Source organism: Stylophora pistillata, chromosome 6, assembly GCF_964205215.1.
Source record: "Stylophora pistillata chromosome 6, jaStyPist1.2, whole genome shotgun sequence".
Classification (NCBI taxonomy): Eukaryota; Metazoa; Cnidaria; class Anthozoa; order Scleractinia; family Pocilloporidae; genus Stylophora; species Stylophora pistillata.
The window spans coordinates 25,081,147-25,101,490 of NC_142524.1; the positions used below are offsets into that span (position 1 = coordinate 25,081,147).

At 40.2% G+C, this 20,344-nt stretch overlaps 2 protein-coding genes across 2 annotated transcripts; both read left to right on the forward strand.

The window, feature by feature from the left end:
• The first annotated feature begins 7,987 nt into the window (after positions 1-7,987).
• Positions 7,988-11,341, forward strand: LOC111345059 (putative skeletal organic matrix protein 5). The gene is made up of 4 exons (XM_088725441.1): positions 7,988-8,548; positions 9,318-9,357; positions 9,681-9,807; positions 9,997-11,341. Exons 3-4 carry the CDS (start codon positions 9,745-9,747, stop codon positions 10,513-10,515), a joined length of 582 nt encoding a protein of 193 aa, XP_088581567.1. The 5' UTR covers positions 7,988-8,548; positions 9,318-9,357; positions 9,681-9,744; the 3' UTR covers positions 10,516-11,341.
• Positions 11,342-17,016: 5,675 nt separating this feature from the next.
• On the forward strand, positions 17,017-19,659 carry LOC148729019 (uncharacterized). The gene is made up of 4 exons (XM_088725068.1): positions 17,017-18,265; positions 18,504-18,611; positions 18,956-19,238; positions 19,338-19,659. Exons 1-4 carry the CDS (start codon positions 17,017-17,019, stop codon positions 19,657-19,659), a joined length of 1,962 nt encoding a protein of 653 aa, XP_088581194.1.
• The last annotated feature ends 685 nt before the right edge of the window (positions 19,660-20,344 follow it).

Consider the following 20,344-nt stretch of genomic DNA (forward strand, 5'->3'; position numbering starts at 1 on the left):
TGGAAAGGAAAGTTCAACATCGACACTACGTACAGTTTACAGTGGCTATATGAAATAACATTTGAATTCACTAAATAGTAAATAAAGTATGGGGCAAATCTAAATAGAGATGATCAATGATAAGTTTCTAGACTTGTTTGGCATGTATTATTCCAGTCCATATTCCCCTCTACTCCTTTACCCACTCCCCCTGCCTCAATGATTAGCCTCCTGTCAATCTGGAAATTCTAGTTGAGATTCCTGCTTTCCTTAATTAAATAATTTTACCAATTGCCTGTTTTCACTGTGTAACCATTGCACAGGTAAAGTCAAGAATAGAAGAGATAAAAAAAGTTAAATATCGAAACAGTCTCGGTAAGATTCAGATCTGTGCGTAGTTTAGAGCGATAAGTATTCTGATCAAACTGAAAATCCGTTTAAATGAAAGTCTTCGAGTAACGACTGATAATTCCTTTCTTTTTTAATTTTGATGACGTTGCGTGAAATGACTCTAAATGGGGTGGATCAGGATAACTTTCGGCCCAACCTTACACGTGTTATAAAAGGTGCTGTTTTTATATATTACGTGCACATTTAACTCCGTTGCAGGCCTTACATTCGTAGCAAGTTCACTGCTCATACTTTGGTTTTAATGAATGATCCGAAGCAAATAGCTAAAGTATGAGTGGTAAATTTTGAATCCTTTGACGCGTGGCTAAAATTTGAATTGTTTTGCTCTACCTGGGTTTTACGTGACCACACACTTCTGAGTTTACATTCAGTATTCAATGCAAACAACCTGCACGCGGGATAAAGTGCTTTGGTACTTAACCTACCTATCCAAGTCAACAGCGGCAAGTCCAGCAAAATTTTCCTTGACCAGCTCTTTTATCTTTGCACTCGAATAGTTGCCTCCAATTTTAATGTCTTTCACTCTACCCTCGCGATTCAGCAGTACCCACGGATTTCCACGCGGTGTACACTTCGCCTTTCCCTTCAGCCATACGAACACTTTGCTCGTTGACTTTCCTATCGGCTGAGGTGACCCGCAATCGCTTCCAGAGCTGGAATCGCCTGAATCTCCCATGTTCGAATATCCTTGGTCAATTCAGTCAAGTGATTTATTGATGAAATCCAAACGAACAGGCCCTTTTTTGTTCTGCCTTAAAAGCACGAGTCCGGCACGTGAATAAGAAAACCGAAACCAATCAACTTCATTGTTGGGGGGGCCCAGTGGAGTAATATACCAAAAGACTATTTCCGCTATCACACATCACTTTTGTGTAAAGTGAAGGTTTTGAGCCTTCCCGAACCTCTCAAGAAGTGGCGTTAGTTAGGGGTTTAAGTCTATTCGCACAGCTCTTTATTCCTTACATTTCGATTACGCAAAAGAAGAAAAAACCGCTGGCAGTGGTTTGGAAAACGAAGAAGGTGGGAGGTGGAAAAATCAACCAGCCATCGCTCAATAAAATGAATAAGAAAGCTGATACCAATCAACTTCATTGTCGGAAGGGAGGGGGGCCCCAGTGGGACTTTATACTAAAAAACTATTTCCGCTATCACATCACTATTGTATATAGTTAGGGTTATGAGCGATAAAAATACTCGAAACTTTTCCAAACCACTCTAGAAGTTGCGTTAGTTAGGGGTTGAAGTGTGTTCACGGAGTGCGCAACAAAAAGAAACCGCAGGGGTTTGGAAAAAGAAGACAGTTGGGACATGGGCGTCCAAAGTAGTAAAGCTCACGTCTAGAGGAGAAATGTATTATTATTTCATGGAAACGTCACCCGTTGTGTGACCCGGTGTTAAGTTATTCGAGGAACCGTTGAGAATTTGAATGCGTTATAAGGAATGGGGAACGAAATATGGTCGATTTACAGCACTAAGTATTCCGAAATACGAACATGTTAAACATAAGAATGACAAAACTTAGTCACTCCTAGTATGTCCGACGTGGTTTTTGGTGATTTCTGCAGTTTTTGCCTTGCTTTGTAAAGTCGTTTTAAAACAGGTAGAACAGTGATAGCATAGCCATCGATCTTCCCACCCCTTGAGTAGTACTCAAAGTGCTGATAAAATACCAGGCTAAGGACCAGTCAATGAGACAGGCGTTATAAAAAAATATGAAAATTAAAAAATTAATCACATACTCGCGATTCAGGAGCTAGCCTGCTATAACAACAAATTTCAAGGAGTTTGAGTTTGGTGATTATAATTTATTAGGTAGAATAATTTTCTGACAGTAGTCTCTGAGGCATTTGTATATTCCCCGATCCTTCAAATTCTCGAGCCTCCCGATAACTTTACCGAAAGTGGTTTCTTTACCCCAAGACGAACTGCACCGAATTCTTTGTCCGATTTTTTCGCAGCCTTTGATGACTTTGATTGATTTAACTTGCTCTTATGTTTATTAGAAGTTTAAGAAATCGGAATTCCACTGTACTCTTTATCGCCTTGTTCCTGGCCTCAAAAACTAAATTAACCTAAATTACGTAGTTACTATATTGCGAGGCTAAAACAGGCAAAAAATTACCAATCACATTATCTAGACCTCGCCATTGCCTCCACATCCTATCATCAAGGTACGACTGAAGGTCATCACGTGCTATGCCACGCCGTGCCGTAATTGCAGCCTTCAAATTGGCCCACGCGGATTCTGCTTCTTGGGTGTGTACCCCTGCCAGAGAAAACCTAATTTTGAAAACAATTGTTTAAGTTAAAAAGGCACTGGGGACACAATACTAAAACAATGAATTGAAAAAGAATTGTCTCTATAATCGTAGGTCTGCAAACACAACAAGTAATAATAAAGCTTTTAATTAAAATATGCTGCTTTGAAAAGATAACAATTACAATAGGCGCTTTAGCGGCAAGCTTTTAAATCAAAAAGAAAGGATTCTGCTATTGCTTAGAGACTCGAGCAAAAAAAAGATGCTGATAATATGAGGTCAGTCTTCAGTTTTCCTAAAGAAACGGGGTCCTCAAAATGAAGAGGGAAATGGGAGACTAAAATGGCACTGTAGTGACAAGATGCTAAAACAATGAATTGAAACAAGACATGTCTTTATTAACATAGGTCTCCAAACACACAGAGTAATAACAACAAAGCTTTTAATTAATTAACAATGAAAAAATAAATATTTCAAAAGGCACTTTAGCGGCAAACAGAATTGAAAGTATGCCGCCAAAGTGCGAATTGATAAAGGGTTCTGGAAGAGCCTTAGGACTCAAAGCCCCAAAAAAAGAAATGATGCTAAAACAAAGATTGGTTTATTGAAAAATACTGTCTTCCAAAATAAAAGCTACAAAGGCCCTTTAGAGGCAAAATCAATAAATTGAAAAAGGAGTCTGAAAGAGCCTTAATTAAGACTCAAGGAAAAAGAACTCAAGTGAGAAAGCACACCAGGTGATAGTAACAAAGGCTTTGTGTATTACAAAATACTGTTTTCCAACACAAATTTATCTTGCAAAAGGCACTTTAGCGGCACGCTGCAAGATCAATAAATTGAAAAGGATTTTGCTACAGCCTAAGTACTCAAGGGAAAAGAACAGAAGTGTGGAAACACACAAGTTGATAGTAACAAAGGCTTTTTGTTTTAAAAACTACTGTTTTCAAAAGCAAATCTTACAAAAGGAACTTAGCGACACGCTGCAAAATCAATAACTCGGAAAAGGATGCTGCTATAACCTAAGGAAGTTTGCAGATCGACCTATTTCAAAGATTTGTTTATTTAAAATTACTGTCTTCTTTAGTGGCAAAATCAATAAATTGAAAAAGGATTCTGCCAGAGCCTGAAGACTCAAGGAAAAAGAACTTAAGTGAGAAAACACGATGGGTCATAGTAACAAAGGCTTTGTGCATTCAAAATACTGTTTTCCAACAAAAATTAATCATACAAAAGGCACTTTAGTGGCACGCTGCAAGATCAATACATTGAAACTGAAGGATTCTGCTAGAGCCTAAAGACTCAAGGAAAAGGAACTCAAGTGAGAAAAAACAATAGGTGATAGTGACAAAAACTTTGTGTATAAAATACTGTTTTGCGAAACAAATCTTACAAAAGGCAATTTAGCGGCATGCTGCAAGATCAATAAATTGAAAAAGGATTCTTCTAGAGCCTTAATACTCAAGAGACGAGAACACAAGTGTGAAAACACAATAGTTGATACATACCTACATACATACATAGATAATTTATTTGGTAACGCAGGTTGGTTACTGGCAGCATTAAGCTGATGTGGACCTGCGACAAATCTAGCTTCTATTTAAGTAAAGTAATTACAAAAAAAAGTAGAAAAATCCTAGCATAAATTAAAATGTGAGTAGTGATTCAAACTGGTTTATAATCCTAGCATAAATTTCAATAGAGGTAGTAAGATAAAATTCCTAAAAATATTTACAATTTACCACATCCTTGTTGCCAACTAGAGCAGTTTGATTAAAAGATATCTTTTCAATAATTGTTGAAAGAGAACGGAGTTTGTTCTTAAATCTCTTATTATCCTCTACGTTCTTAACTGAACGAGGCAAAGAATTCCACGCTATTGCAGACCTACGTCTAAAAGACAGTCTTCCAACATTAGAGTTTGGTAGCTCCAGAGTTAGTTTTAAATTGTCCCTCATATTTCGTATATTTGGACTTTTCCTAATAATTGTTACAACCTGCTCAGGATTGATCCCATAAAAAGCTTTGTGTGTCAGAGAAAGGAGCCTCATCTTATAGAAATAACTTATGGATTTCTAAGAAGACGGTATCACTGATTGGGAATTAGTACCTTCGTGTTGTTTGAAGATAACCTTGGCAGCCCTCAGGTGAATTTTCTCTAAAACACCTAACTTTGCTTACCCCATACAAAAAATTCCATAAGTGATGCTTGGTAAAATTCCCTTAAAATATGTGGACTCCAAGATATGAGAGAGAGGGCTTTTGAACCTGCGCAGTTGCTTTACCTTCTTGACCATAGATATTGATAGATCATTGATGTGGGGTCCAAGCTTAACTTCTTGTAAATCATAAACCCAAGATAGTATGACTCGTTGACAAAGTTAATGGCATGACCAACCAGTTTGACTGGTCTTAAAGGACCAATGAAAGCATTACGGGTAAGAAGCATAACCTCAGTTTTATCGGGATGAATTGTTAAACGTTCCTGCTACACCACTTAGCTATATCAGTTAAATAAGTTTGGATCTTAAGGCTGACATCATCAATGGAATTGCCTATACAATATAGAGTTGTGTCATCAGTACACATTTCCATCTTTCCACAACTAGGCACTTCAGGCAGATCATCGACGTAAATACTAAAAAGCCTGGGGCCAAGTATTGTCCCTGGGGTACGCCAAACTTGACGGTCACTTCATTAGATCTTTGCCCCTTAACCTCAACAAACTGTTTTCTCTCAGATAAGTAATTTTCAATCAGATTGTTTTGGTTCCCTGATATTCTACAGGCTTGGAGTTTGAGGGCCATTGTGTCATGACAAATGTAATCAAATGCCTTTTTAAAGTCTATAAACAGTACCCCCACAGTTTTGTTTTTATCCAGTTCGTGTCTCCAAACTTCAGTCAGGTGCAGCATTAGGAGTTCTGTTGACCTGCCAGTTTTAAAAATCCACTGGCTTTTGTTGGACTTGTTAAAATGGCAGTCAATGGAATCTCCTGTTATGCCCTCGTACACTTTGCTAGGAATAAACAATAGAGAAATAGGCCTAAAGTCACCTCTTTTAGAGCTATGTAACTTTTTGGGTACAGCTTTCCCTTTACTCAGCTTCCATCGAGGAGGGTAAATTGGGGATTTTAAACTTACTTCCATCACATAAGACAGGCCAACTGCTACAACATCTCCTTCAAGTTTGAGTCCCCTTGAGGTAATGTTGTAAGGGCCACATTCTTTTCCAGGCTTAACTCTTTTATCGATAACCCTTTTAATCTTGTGGACATTAAGTTGTACTGGCTCAATAGTAGGTGTAATTTGGTAAATGTGCTGATGTTCATTACCACTGGTATCTGTTAGAATATCATTTGCAAGCCTCTCACCAACTTTAGAGAAGAAGTCATTGAAACTGTCAGCCTTGTGTTTAAAATTTATTGTAATAATTCCATCCTCATTTTTAATTGCGCTCACATTGCCTTTTGATTTGCCTTGCATTTCACCGGCGTACCAACCTCCAAAAGTCCCCTGAGCTCTTTGCACTTTAAAATTTAAGTTTCCAATATTCAGCTTCAGCTTCTCTCGTGATCTTAGTTACAAGATTACGTTTTTTGCTATACCGTTTCCATGCATCTGTATCACTTGGGTTCCTTTGAACTTTTCTTAAGAAGACATATCTCCTATTCATCTCCTTGATGATATTGCTATTCATCCACCTCAGTCCATTGGTGCGAACCTTTACTTTACAGGATTTTAAACGCTCATTCATTATGTATTTATACAAATACTCACAGGCCCAAGCAACATAATCCACATCATCAAAAGTTCCACAAATACTCCAGGGTGATGTATCGAGGTCCTGTCTGAGATGGTCAGAGTTAAGGCTCTTAAAATAAGTCACTTATTTAATCACAGGACTTGACTTTTGTCTTCGCATATTCACCAAAGCATATTCAAGATGGAGATCAGAAATCCCTGGGTCATGACCGCTTGCAAGTTTCACCTTGGATTTGTTGGATGTAAAGATCAGGTCTATGGTTGTGTTTGAAGATTCCGTAATCCTACTCGGTTCTTCAATCACATTCTCTAAACCAAACTGTGTAGCCACTTTTAACAAGCGCTTCCCCATACTTGTTTTGATATTGGAGTCAAAGTCATCCATGATCATAATGTTAAATATTTTCAACCAAAGATCGTCCAAGATTGCTTGGAGCTTGTAGAAGAACTTACCGTGGGTTGGAGGACTGTAGAAGGTTCTTGTAGAAGGCACTTTAGCGACACGCGATCGGAAAAGGATGCTGCTATAACCTAAAGATTTAGGAGAAAAGAAAACAGATCTGCAAACACATTACGTTATACTAACAAATGCTATTAAAGCTAAACCCCAACGTTGTTTTTAATCTTTGCCACGAAAGAAATAATAATAATGATAGCATGAAATAGAGCTTCACGACTTCTTTTAGTTGTTAAACTATAAAATGAAACGTACTGTGTTAATGATAAACGAAGGAAAGAAAGATGAACGAAAACTGAAAGAAAGCTGAATCACTCAAATATACCTAAACTGTGGAAAAAAGAAAAAAAAAAGGCGAAGTGTTAGTGACCACCCAAAAATCCAGTTTCGATGCCGGGCTATTTCTCGTTCGCATTCTTTTCGCTTTTTTTTTTTTTTAAAAAAAAGATGGAATGTCTACGAAAGGCAGACTATAATTTTTTCTTTAACTGATAAGAACTCTCATTGATCTTGTTATTTTCTTGTTTTTTTCTTTCTTGTCTTTTTCGTATGGCGCGAACCACATAATCTCTGGAATTTTAGGAAATTTGCAGTTCGACCAGAATATGGTGTTTCATTCTTTTTCTCTTTCTTACTCTCCTTCTTTCTTTCTCCCTTTTTTCTTTATTTCTTTCCTCGAAAACTTCCCGAGTTCAAAAATTAAACTCGACAATTTTTCCAGAACATGACCGCTCTCGCTCGCCCCAGGCTCCCTCCCAAATCGAGGCACGATTGGAAAATCGAGGCTCGATTGGAAAATCGAGGCTCGATTGGAAAATCGAGGCTCGATTGGAAAATCGAGGCTCGATTGCAAAATCGAGGCACGATTGCAAAATCGAGGCTCGATTGAAAAATCGAGGCTCGATTGGATAATCGAGGCTCGTATGTCGAAGCTTGGCAAAACGAGGAATCGTGGTCGTTTTTGATCAGGTGCTTTTGGGCTCGTTTCCCGGAAACCGTGAATGATCCCTCTTTTCTTCATATGAGCCAACTGTGGGGGCAGTAATGTTGAAAAACGGCTAAATACGCTTCATCGAGGTCATAACAATTATTTTTTGTGGAACAGTCGAGTTCCATACACATATCATATGTGTATGGAACTCGACTGTGTCAGCGTTAACCTTGATAAACGATTTAGTCAACACCGTGGGTACAATTGTAATTCAATAACGTTACTCACGAAGGACAGAAACTCGATCTGAAAGAGGATGAAAAGGAATTTCATCATGCATCTGTGGTAGGTGTTACATCATTAGCAGACGACTAGTCTCGGTGAAATACCACTTTCATAATCTTCAGTGTTGAGATGATTGATTTAATATTGTTATCACTGACATTTATTTTTTGATCATCATCACTTTTTTTTGTTAAGTGCCCCATGTTTTCTAATTCCTTTTTTTTTATTTGAATTGCTCTGATTAAAAGTTAGATACGTAAATTTAGAAAAAAATGAACTCCCATCCTGCAACATTGATATTTCAACGTATGATTTTAAGATTGTTAATATTTTTTCTCCTTTTGGCTTCAGAGCGCTTGTGCTGATAACCCTTGCAAAAACAATGGTACTTGTAAAAGCGGTTTTACCGACAAAAGATATCGCTGTTTGTGTACCACTGGATTCAAAGGTCCGAACTGTGAAATAGGTAAACCTTGTCATGTGAAACTAGACGTAGGCTTGTGTGGGCTCCATATTTACATACAACGTATTAAAGTGATAGTAAAAGTTTAGGTTCGGCATATTATAAAATCTCACCATAACCATCTCACAACTGGCCCTCTTGGTTAGAGAGCTGCTCCAAAATTGCAAAATATTTTTCCACAGGCGTCCCAAGCTCACGTATCGAGGAAAAGCGAAAGATCATTTAATGAAAACGTCACGTGTCGTGTGACGCGGTGTTAACTTACGCTAGCAACCGTTGAGTATTTGAATGCGTTATGAGGAATAATCTTTGGAACGAAATATGGTCCATTTAGAACACTAAATGTTCTGATATATGAACATCTTAGGTGTAAGATTGATCAAGCTTACTCATTCTTTGTGTGTCCGTTGTGGTTTCTGGCAATTTCTGTTGCTTTGGGCTTGCTTTGCCATCACTGTTTTTCCTGTTATCAGGCGAGGTCAAGGCTGCGCATTACGACTTCGACCGTTGTCCACGCGGAGGCGATTTGCGGAGAGAAAATCAGTCTGATCGGCAATTGTTTTACCCACAGCTTACGACCTAAGTCTATTGCACCCTGGAAAGCGTCTCAATACCAAAAATCTCCCCGCAGTACGCTGAAAACGAGCGTTTTCTACCATCATTTCTAAGTTCGTTTCTTTCTGCCTGTGCCTTTGACTCAGACTATACACGGCCGCGCAAGAGTTTACCGAGCACACAACTTACAATCTTTCTTACTCTATTTTAATTACAGTTTCATCTTCAACGTGTAGGGAAATTTTCGACCGGAATGTGTAAGTCAATAATTCACAAGCATAAAGCGAGAAACAAACACAAACACTTAGAACAAGAAAATATAAAAATAACAGTTCTGTGCTGAGGTAATTAATTAGTTTAGTTAGCTATTTGGCCAGTTAGTTTGTCCGCTCGGCATAATTTTGTCATTCTTCTATATCAAGAATGTAGCATAATAACCTTGATAATAATCTTCCACACCTACTTCTCGCCTGCAAGGAATCAATAAGTGTTTCGTGTCATCTACTAAATATGCAGAAGCCATTGTCATTATAAAACTTCAACTATATCTCTCCTCATAATACGATAATGTATTCAATAGATTGAAAAAGAGTGGCGAGGTTGACCTGCAGTTAGACTCAAAGCCAATTTCTGTTTTCTGTCACATGGGAGACTTTGGGTGCGGAGATGGAGGATGGAAGCCGGTTATGAAGATTAATGGCAATAAGGTAAAAATTTTACCGGCTAAGGAATTCAGTGTGGGTATAAGTCGGTGGAAAAAAACGACAAAGGAGATAGACAAAATGGCTGCTGTTTCTCTGATAAAAAGTCAAACGTCGCTCGCTTGACTGGGAGCCCGGAACAAGCTGTTACTGAAATGTTATTGAAATAGTTTTTTTCTTTGTTGTAAATTTTAGAGTACATTCCATTTCGACTCGCATTTTTGGAGCGACAGGAATTCTTTCAATCTTGTAGGAGGTAAGACTGGATTTGACTCTCAAGAGACCAAGTTACCGACCTATTGGATCACGCCCTTCTCCAAGATCTGTCTCGGAATGAAGATCGGCAGTCATATCAGATTCATTGACATCAACAAACAGGCCGGCTCTCTCCACTCACTCATCGCTGATGGGAAATACCGCAACACCTCACTTGGTCGTTCAACGTGGAAGTCGCTGATTGGTTCAGAGGCCTCCTTACAGCTCAACTGCAACAGAGAAGGATTCAATGCGGTGGGAGACAAACCTGGTGGTGCCAGAACAAGAATCGGTATCGCTGCTAATCAGCAGCATGACTGCTTTACCTGTAACTCCCAAATTGGTTTTGGTACAGGAGGTTCACGAGAGGGCTCCAACACATGTGGCAATGAAGCAACACACTCGCCTGATAATGGAAACAAGCACATCAAAGCCATGGGGTACATCCTGGTGCAGTGACAGGGGGGACACAATTAATTTCCTAACTTTTAAGCCGAGAATCCATCATAAAGCAGAAAAATGTAGTGTGCTAATTAAGGATTACCAACCAGTAGAAGAATGGGCTCCGTAAAACTGCCACAATTAAAGTAATTAATCTACAGTTGAGTAACAGTTCATGTGCTGTATTGGTGTGGTCGCAAGTAATATTTGAGGAAAGAAAGAGGTCGAATAATAAATTGCGATCTTTGGAATAAAAAATACAATACAACACCAAATATCAGAAAATATAAAAATTGAAAACGCCGGGGCTGGAATGACAGATTTCTTGTCGAAAATAGGTTTAAAAGGGCATCGCCTCAATGCAAGTTCTCCTCATGCCCCTTTGCCAGATTATTGGCCTCCTAGGTAATAAAAGTTACCTCCACCTCTATCAGTTCGTCCCCATATGTTCCAACCCATAGCTTCATGGCATAACATTTTCCTTTTCTGCCGAAATGATAATTTATTTCGATCAACATGCAATTTATAGCAAAACCAGAAAAAAATTCGATCAACATGCAGATTTTTAGGCGTGTTATATGACGCTAAATTACTCTGATCTTTATCTGGTTTGAATATATATTTGGTATAATTTCAGAGCTGAGCAAAGAGTTTCCAGCAATCTGATTGGTCGAGCGGTTCCTTATATGACGCTATATAAACCGCTCCACGCGGTTTATATAAAATGTTCAAATGAAATGTTAATAAATGTTACTAAAATGTAATGATTTTAGAAATTTCTCTGTTGTTCAGCTTTGAAATTATACTAAAACAATTATTCGCCTCAGGTTCGGTGAATATTGTCGAATAATTCCCTCGACTTCGTTTCGGGGATTATTCGACGATATTCACCGAACCTGAGGCGAATAATTGTTAAATATATATATATATATTTATTAAAAACTAGATCATTGGATAATGCAATTCAAGACTTTTTATTGGCTTAGCCATTATGGTATATCAGCCAATATACCATAATCTACAAATATGGTAAGCGTACGTGTCAGCTTAAAATTAAGAGAGCTAAAAATTTAATAAAATTTAATAATTTAATTTAACGTTTTTAATAAAACAATTATTCCACTCGCACTTGTTGGATATGAGATGATTATAGCCAACTCGGCGCTACGCGCCTCGTTGGCTATCTATCATCTCATATCCAACGCGCGCTCGTGGAATAATTGTTAAATATAGTAGGCAAATATCGCCCAAGGAAATATCGCGCAAGAAAGCTGACAGCAAACAACTCAGAAAAACTGACGCCGCAGCCAAAGCAATCACGAAGAAACTAGGTATTGACGACCGGGTCGAAGTTACCGCCCAGAGAGAAGCGTTCGTAACGCTTAAAGACCATAAAGACAATTTCTTAAACCGACCCACTTGTCGTTTGATCAACCCATCAAAACAGGAAATTGGAAAAATAAGCAAGAAAATTCTCGAAAATATTAACCAGAAACTTGTAAATGCAACAGGCGTTTATCAATGGAAGAACACATCCTCTGTGCTGCAGTGGTTCAAGAACTTACCAAATAAACGCGAATTTACTTTCATCAGCTTCGATGTTGTAGAATTCTACCCCTCAATAACGAAAGATCTACTCGGACGTGCCCTCGACTTCGCGTCTAACTACACGAACATCTCCCCAGATGATCGCCAAATCGTCCTACTTGCTAAGGAGTCACTGCTCTTTAGCAATGAGACCCCATGGCAGAAGAAAAATTCCAACGGCCTTTTCGACGTCACCATGGGAAGTCATGATGGAGAGGAGACATGTGAACTAGTCGGCTGCTACCTCCTATCACAGCTTGCGACTATACCAGAAATCAACATCGGACTTTACCGTGACAACGGCCTTGCAGTTATAAACCAGACGCCCCAAAAAGTGGAGAGAATTAAGAAACAGAATTGCACGATATTTGCCCAAAACAACCTTAGAATTACCATCGAGGCAAACAAGAAAATCATCAACTTTCTCGATGTAACGCTCGACCTGATAACCGGCAGATTCGGACCCTATTCAAAACCACCAACTACCCCTCTATACGTACACAGCAAGTCTAACCACCCACCTTGCATACTACGAAACATCCTCGAAGCAGTTAATAAAAGACTTTCTGAAATATCTTCTGACGAAGAGATTTGACAAAGCTGCACCTCCCTACCAAGACGCGTTACACAAGAGTGGCTACACATACAAGCTGCACTTCACTGAACCGGAACCGCACCGACCGCAATACCAAACCAAAAGGCGAAGAAACATAATTTGGTTTAACCCACCATTTAACAGAAACGTCCAGACCAACATTGGCAGAGCGTTTATTAACCTTATTGACAAGTGCTTTCCAGTCACCCACAAACTGAGGAAAATTTTCAATAGAAACACCATTAAACTAAGCTACTCATGCACACCCAATATGAAACAGATCATAGACGGGCATAACAAAGCCACAATCAGGAACGCAAAAATGTCCGAAGAAAGCCGCCCCCAAAGATTGTGCAACTGCAGAAACGAAAACGAATGCCCTTTAGGAGGGGAATGTTTGCAAAGCAAGGTTGTCTATCAAGCCACAGTCGCTACCAGGGAAGAAACTGAAACGTTGACCTCACAGCGACAGATTTTAAGACTAGATGGCGCAACCACCCAATGTCGTTCAACCACGAGAGAAGGCGAAATGACACAGAGCTGAGCAAGTACCTGTGGAAACTCAAGGAAAATAGGGAAGACTATTCGATTTCATGGAAAATTATTGCTAGGGCTAGAGCATATTCCAATGCCACAAAACGTTGCAATTTATGCCTCACTGAGAAATGTTTTATCTTGTCTTATCCACATGAAGCCTCTTTAAACAAGCGAAGTGAAATAATATCCAATTGTAGACATCGGCGAAAATATATTCTCAAGTATTCTTAACGCTATTATCGGCGCGCGCACGGTTTTCAAGATTTCAATTTTTTAAACAATGTCATGTGATCACGTTGCTGAGTTAGAGTTAACCGTCACGATGCCTCAGTGTGTATGGATTTTAACTGATGAGTGGATCAACTTTTGTTGGTCTACGAAACAGGCTGTATTAAAATCCATATGCGCGTAACTTGAGTAGTCCACTTGCTACTGTAATCGCTCCTTCATTGTCGAGCACTGTCATGGATCCTAAGTTGGCTATTTCGCTTATATATATATATATATATATATATATATATATATATATATAAGATGTGACTTAATTTTCGTAGAACAGTGCTCAATACATAGAAGTAGAGCGAAGTATATATTGTGGGAGGAAAAAGACAAGTAAACTACAAGTTCATCCCTACAAGCCTGTTTCGTGGTCGCCCACTCATCAGGGGATTTAATGAGAATAAACTTTACCATTGCTTATATACAATATAATTTGCATGATCTAACTAGTCTAATTTATGCAGCGCGAAATTGACAGTTTAGTTGTTGCGTAGGAGGGCTTTGCTTCTGTAGCTGCATGAACAACACGAAACAGATAATCGACAACCATAACAAACGCATCCTAACAGCATCTATACAGTCTGATGACACCGCCGCCACCGCCACTACCATTGATAACAACAAGACATGCAACTGCCGACAAAAGAACACATGCCCGCTCGACGGAGACTGCCTGCAACCATTAGTAATCTACCAAGCCTCCGTTACACGCAAAGACAACAACACGACAGAAACGTACATCGGACTCACAGAGAATGACTTCAGAACAAGATACAGAAACCACACCGCATCATTTCGCCACGCTAAACACAGAAACTCTACCGAACTCAGCAAGCACATCTGGACCCTCAAAGACAACAACATCGATCACTTTATTTCCTGGCGCATTCTCTCATCGCACCCACCGTATAACAGCTCAACTAAAAGATGTAACCTCTGCCTCAAAGAAAAATTCCTAATCATCTGCCGGCCCGAACTATCAACACTAAACAAACGTAATGAACTCGTGTCTTCATGCCGCCACAGAAGCAAAGCCCTCCTACGCAACAGCTAAACTGTCAATTTCGCGCTGCATAAATTAGACTAGTTAGATCATGCAAATTATATTGTATATAAGCAATGGTAAAGTTTATTCTCATTAAATCCCCTGATGAGTGGGCGACCACGAAACAGGCTTGTAGGGATGAACTTGTAGTTTACTTGTCTTTTTCATCCCACAACATATATATATATATATAATATTATCAGCAACGAGTTGGGTTGTTTGGTCCTAGACATTTAATTGCTACTCAGAGTTTCATGCTCTATCAGAAGCAATCATCAGGCAACTGCCTGAAAAACGGTTACATTCAAAGTTATTTGAATAAACGTGTGATGCGTAGCGCGGCGCGCGCTAATAAGGTGATGACATTTTTAGCAGAAATTTCCTAGACGGTCAAGATCTTACTCAAACGTCACCAAGAATTGTCTTGTGTGTTTGTGGGAGAAGTATTTTATGTTGTGTAAGCCCGAAATGTCAACCGAAATAAATTAGTATCGTCCTGTAGACACTCTAGTGTCTCGGTCGTGTATCGTTAATGTATCCTTAGTTGGGTTTCATATGGGGTTATAGGCTTCCCCTACCCTGTCAGCTTAGAAATTAAGTTTCCCGGGAGACCACGTGTCCGATCACGTAAATTACATCTTCGATTGCCGTGTTACCAGCATGGTTGTCCTGATAGTGTAGTGGTCATCACACCTGACTAGTAACAGGGGGACGTGGGTTCAGATCCCGCTCAGGGCAAATTTTCTTTTCAAACACTTATTCTATTTTAGTTATATATATATATATATATATATATATATATATATATATATAATTGTAGACAGTACTTTTTCGGCCTTCTGGGCCTCATCAGTGCAGTGCTGATTCTAGAATGGGGTTAACCCAAATAATTCCAATTTATGATACCATTTAAGCCATGCCAGACTATTCAGTTACAAAACGTTCTACAATTGTTTACTTTGTTTCTCGTGTTCAGTCCGCGCGGGACTGGTATAACTACGTCTTTTAAATTGTTAAATATTATGGGATAAACCATGTGCTCGTACTTGCAGAGGTCAAAAACTCGTTTTGGATGTTCGATTGTTTTCTCACTAGTTTATTCACTTATTCCTCGAGTCCACAAATCTTGTAAGTATGTTTTCAGTGTAGTTTTTCGTTTCGCTTCGTTTTGTTTACATTTGTGTTCTTTTTTGTACAGTTAAACCAGATCTTTGTAAAATAAAGAGTGATTCGAATATTGAAGTCTACATTTACGTTTGAAAGATTTACGTTGGATTCGCTGGTTATCGTCTTGGATTTCGTCGATTGTACAATGGAATTATCCGTTCTTTGATTGATCTTGTGCCATCAATAATTTGTTTCTTCGCTTCTGGATCGGTTCTGGATTAATATGGACCCACGTGGGTTGAGAAAGAAACCCGTTGAGGGAGCCGCTCATGAGAGAATTCTTCGCTTAAAGCGTAGCCGGTCTGGTTCAAAGGCGGTCGTCACCAGAAGACAGCGCGAATTAATGGAGCTTATGAAGAACTCTGACGATGTCGATTAGGTTAGAGCGAAGTTTCTTAAGTTTGAGTTAGCTATGAGAAATTTTTACGAAGCACATGATAAGTATCACGCTGAGTTGATAGATGGAAGTGCCATTCCGGATTCAATCGAATATTTTGAATCAGTGAAGCGCGTGGGAACCGCCGTGTTTCAGTCATTTTATACGTGGTCACAATCAGCTGAGTTTAAGCTCCAAGAAGAATTAGATCTTGCCATTAGTCTTCATCCCAAAGATTCTATCAGTAATATTGGTTCTGTCAATTCAAAGTCTGCCGTGAGTTCTAGAAGGCCTAAGTCCAAATCCACCGTAAGCTCTACTATCTCACGGTTAAGCACCGCCTCAAGTGCAAGGCTGAGAGCCTGTGCTAAGAAAGCTGCCTTGTCAGTAGAAGCGTCTGCAGTGAGGACACGGCAGGATATTCAGTTACAAGAACTGTTGTTGAAGCAGAAGAAAGAGAATTTCGAGCTGGAAACCGAGTTAGCTAAGGCCGAGACAGAAGAAAAGGTGTACAGTCATTGCGAGGAGTAAAGTCCACCAAAACCATCAAGTCAGTCACTGACTTCACATGAAACTAAGAAGGGGACCACTGTGGTTGTCCCTGAATATCAAGAAAATCTTACACTGACCCTAGTGGCTCAATTTTCGACTTCCACCCCATGTCAAGATAAAGATAAAGACACTGTGGAAGTTGCGATTGATCAGACAGAGAAGGATTGCAGTCCTTTAAACCCAGATGCCTGTGAATAGAAAGGTTACACACACTCCCCCTGTACAAGTAGTGGTGAAAGTGCTGAAAGCAAATTATGGAAACAACATCTAGATCTTAGTCTCAAGAATGTCAGTCACACAATGGAGGTTCAGAAGCTGGAACAACAACAAAATCAACAGCTTTAAGAATTACTGAAACAGTAACAGCTTCAAACATTTGCGATGTCGTTGCCGCAGCCCAAAATCTCAGTATTTTTAGGCAACCCTGTTAAGTACTCAGACTTTGTACGAGCCTTTGAGAATTTAATAGAGTCAAAGACAAGCAGCCCGAACTCTCGTTTGTACTATCTAGTCCAATATACGTCAGGGGAAGTGAAGGAGTTAATGCAAAGCTGTTTGTCAATGTATCCCGCAAAAGGCTACAAGACTTCAAGAGCACTCCTCAAGGATAGATATGGTGAAAGCTACAAAATAGCAACTGCTCTCATTGATCAAGTAAAAAAATCTCCTCAGATTAAGGCAGATGATGGTCCTGCTTTGCAAAGGTACTCTGTTCTACTTACAAGTTTTAAGAACTCGCTCCAAGAAATTGGATATTTGAGCAAAATCGAAAACCCTGACACTCTCCAAAAGATCATTGGAAGGCTGCCATTTGGGCTCAGACAGAGATGGCGTGAAAAGGCTGACCACATCACAGCGGATTTGAAAAGGGAAGTTACTATTGGAGATATTGCAGAATTTGTCGAAGCTAAGGCTAGAATCGCCAATCACCCAGTGTTCGGGAACATCTATTCAAATGAAGACAAGAACACTGCTGCAGGCGCTGGCTCCAAACGAAGACACAGAACACCATCAAAGGAGCACAAAAGTTCTGCTTTCACGACACATGGAACTACCCCAGAAAGTCCCACTGACCCCCCTAAGGACGACACCGAAAATGTGCCGAAGAAGTCGAATGTTAAGTGCCCACTGTGTAAAGAGAGTCATCGGCTGTCACGGTGCCAGCTGTTCAGAGGAAAGTCAGTCGACGAGCGAATTAGTTTTGTGCGTAGTAGCGGACTGTGTGATAATTGTCTCGTGGCAGGACATATGGCAATGTCTTGCCCCAAGCAGAGCTACTGCCAGATAGTCGGATGTAAGATAGGTCATCGAAAACATTCTACGTTCTTACATCAGAAGAATGACAAACCAGCCAAAACAGAACCTGCATCACCATCTGAGACTCAGTCGAGCAACATAGATAATGAGAAGCAAAATGATCGAGCACGAAGCTGTTTCACCGAAGTAGTTGCATGCGAAGGAACGTGTAGTGCCACTGGGGCCGGAGCGTCGGCTACAGGACTTGCTATAGTTCCAGTTAATGTCAGAACTAAGGCAAAGGAGAAGATGGTTCAAACCTACGCGTTTCTATATCCAGGATCGAATACTACGTTTTGCACTAACAAGTTGATAGAACGTCTGGGCACATCAGGTAGAAATGTCTCTAACTACCATGGATAGTGATAATGTTAATAGTGAGAGTCTGGTGGTCAATTTTGAGGTTTCTGATCTGAGGGGATGTAATGCTTTTGAGCTGTCGGATGTTCTCTCGCGAGTTAAGCTCCCAGTCAGACTTGATGACACTGCAGTTCAAAGTAATGTGGAAAGGTGGTTATACCTAAAATATATTGATTTACCTTGTATTGATGCCGAAGTCGAATTGCTCATAGGCAGCGATGTGCGCAAAGCCCTTGAGCCTCAAGAAGTGCAGAGAAGTGAAGATGGTGGCCCATATGCTGTGCGAACACTGCTAGGATGGACCATCAATGGCCCACTTGGTAGGCTGAGTTAGTCAAGCCTTACAACAAACCGTACTTAGTCGCATGTTCTCGTGGACCAGCAGTTCGCGCGTTTCTGTAAAATGGAATTTAACGATTCCTAGTTCAGCATCGAGAAAGGATTGTCGCAAGATGATAAGAGAGCCCTTGCCATGATGGAAGAGTCTGCCGAGGTTCGCGATGGTCATTATGAAATTGCACTTCCTTGGAAGGTCTTCCCTCCTGATCTACCTAACAACAAGTTGGTCGCTGAACGTCGCCTTGGGTTGCTGAAGAAGAGACTGGTGAAGGATCCGAACTACACCGGAAGTATTCTGTATTTATGGATGACATGTTTAACAAAGGTCATGCACGAAAGGTTCCTGAAGATCAGCGTGATGGTACGCTCGCATGGTACTTGCCTAATCATCCTGTCACTCATCCGCAAAAATCCGACAAGGTCAGGGTGGTCTTCGACCGTGCGGCAAAGTTCCAGAATGTCTCGCTCAATCAACAGATATTGCAAGGACCCGATTTAACCTACTCACTCACTGGAGTTCTGAAAAGATTTACAGAACAGCCCATAGCCATTATGGCTGACGTCGAGAAGATTTTTTGTCAAGTACAAGTACCAACCGAGGATAGCAAGTATCTGCGCTTCCTTTGGTGACCGGGTGGTGACACGGATAAAGAACCAGAAGAATTTCAAATGCTGGTTCACCTTTTCGGAGGTGTTTCGTCCCCCAGTTGTGCCAAGTATGCACTGCAGAAAACTGCCGATGACAGTGCAGAACATTTTGACAAAGACATCATTCAAACAGTAAAAAGAAATTTCTATGTTGACGATTGCTGGAAGTCTGTGGAAGATAACCAACAAGCAAGTCGATTGGTCAATCAACTACGTCCGTTGCTAGCTAGAGGAGTTTTTCGTTTAACAAAATGGATTTCAAATGCCTATGATGTCATTCAGTCAGTCTTCATGTCTGAGAGAGCCGGATCCGTCAAAGAGCCCGATCTCGAGAACTTGCCTGTAGGGCTTGCCCTCGGCATTCAGTGGGATGTCCAGTGAGATACATTCTGTTTCAAAATTGTCGTGAAGGACCGACCCCCAACGAAGAGGGGTATTCTCGCTGCCATAAGTTCAATTTATGACCCTCTGTGATTCATTGTCCCGTTGATTCTGTCTGCGAAAGCAATTCTGCGTGATCTGTGCCGGAAAGGATTAGACTGGGATGACAGAATTCCACATGAAGATTTAGTGCGTTGGCAAGACTGGCTGAGGGAACTTCCTTAACTTGAACTGTTCGCCCTTGAACGTTATTTAAAACCCAAGAACATTGGCCGCATAGTGTCTAGCCAACTTCACAATTTTTGCAGATGCATCAAGTGAAGGATATGGTGCTGTTTCGTACCTTCGAGTCGTCAATGAAGCTAAAAATGTTCATTGTGCCTTTTTGATGGGAAAGTCACGACAAACGCCCCAGAAGGCAGTTACTATTCCTCGCCTGGAGCTGTCAGCCGCTGTGGTTGCCACAAGATTGAACAGCTCAAGTAGTTTAAGGCCTGGGTCAGGAGATTAAATTGCCTTGACAAAATAAACAGCCATATCTCCATAAATATACAGCCCATTTCGCTGAAATTTTCAGGGACGATAGATTTTCATACCAACTTTTACCTTATGGCAACGATGTCGACGGCGACGGTCACGTGTCGGGTCACGTGATCATAACGCTGCGCAATCGGTTTTTATCGGA

What these genes read in the sequence shown, in the direction of transcription:
- LOC111345059 (XM_088725441.1), top strand. Translation starts at nt 9,745, where the DNA reads ATGGGAGACTTTGGGTGCGGAGATGGAGGATGGAAGCCGGTTATGAAG. An exon ending in TGAAGATTAATGGCAATAAG is followed by an intron (nt 9,808 to 9,996) that starts GTAAAAATTTTA and finishes TGTAAATTTTAG; the next exon opens with AGTACATTCCATTTCGACTC.
- LOC148729019 (XM_088725068.1), top strand. Translation starts at nt 17,017, where the DNA reads ATGTCGTTGCCGCAGCCCAAAATCTCAGTATTTTTAGGCAACCCTGTT. An exon ending in AGAACGTCTGGGCACATCAG is followed by an intron (nt 18,266 to 18,503) that starts GTAGAAATGTCT and finishes AATTGCTCATAG; the next exon opens with GCAGCGATGTGCGCAAAGCC. An exon ending in GACCATCAATGGCCCACTTG is followed by an intron (nt 18,612 to 18,955) that starts GTAGGCTGAGTT and finishes TGTTTAACAAAG; the next exon opens with GTCATGCACGAAAGGTTCCT.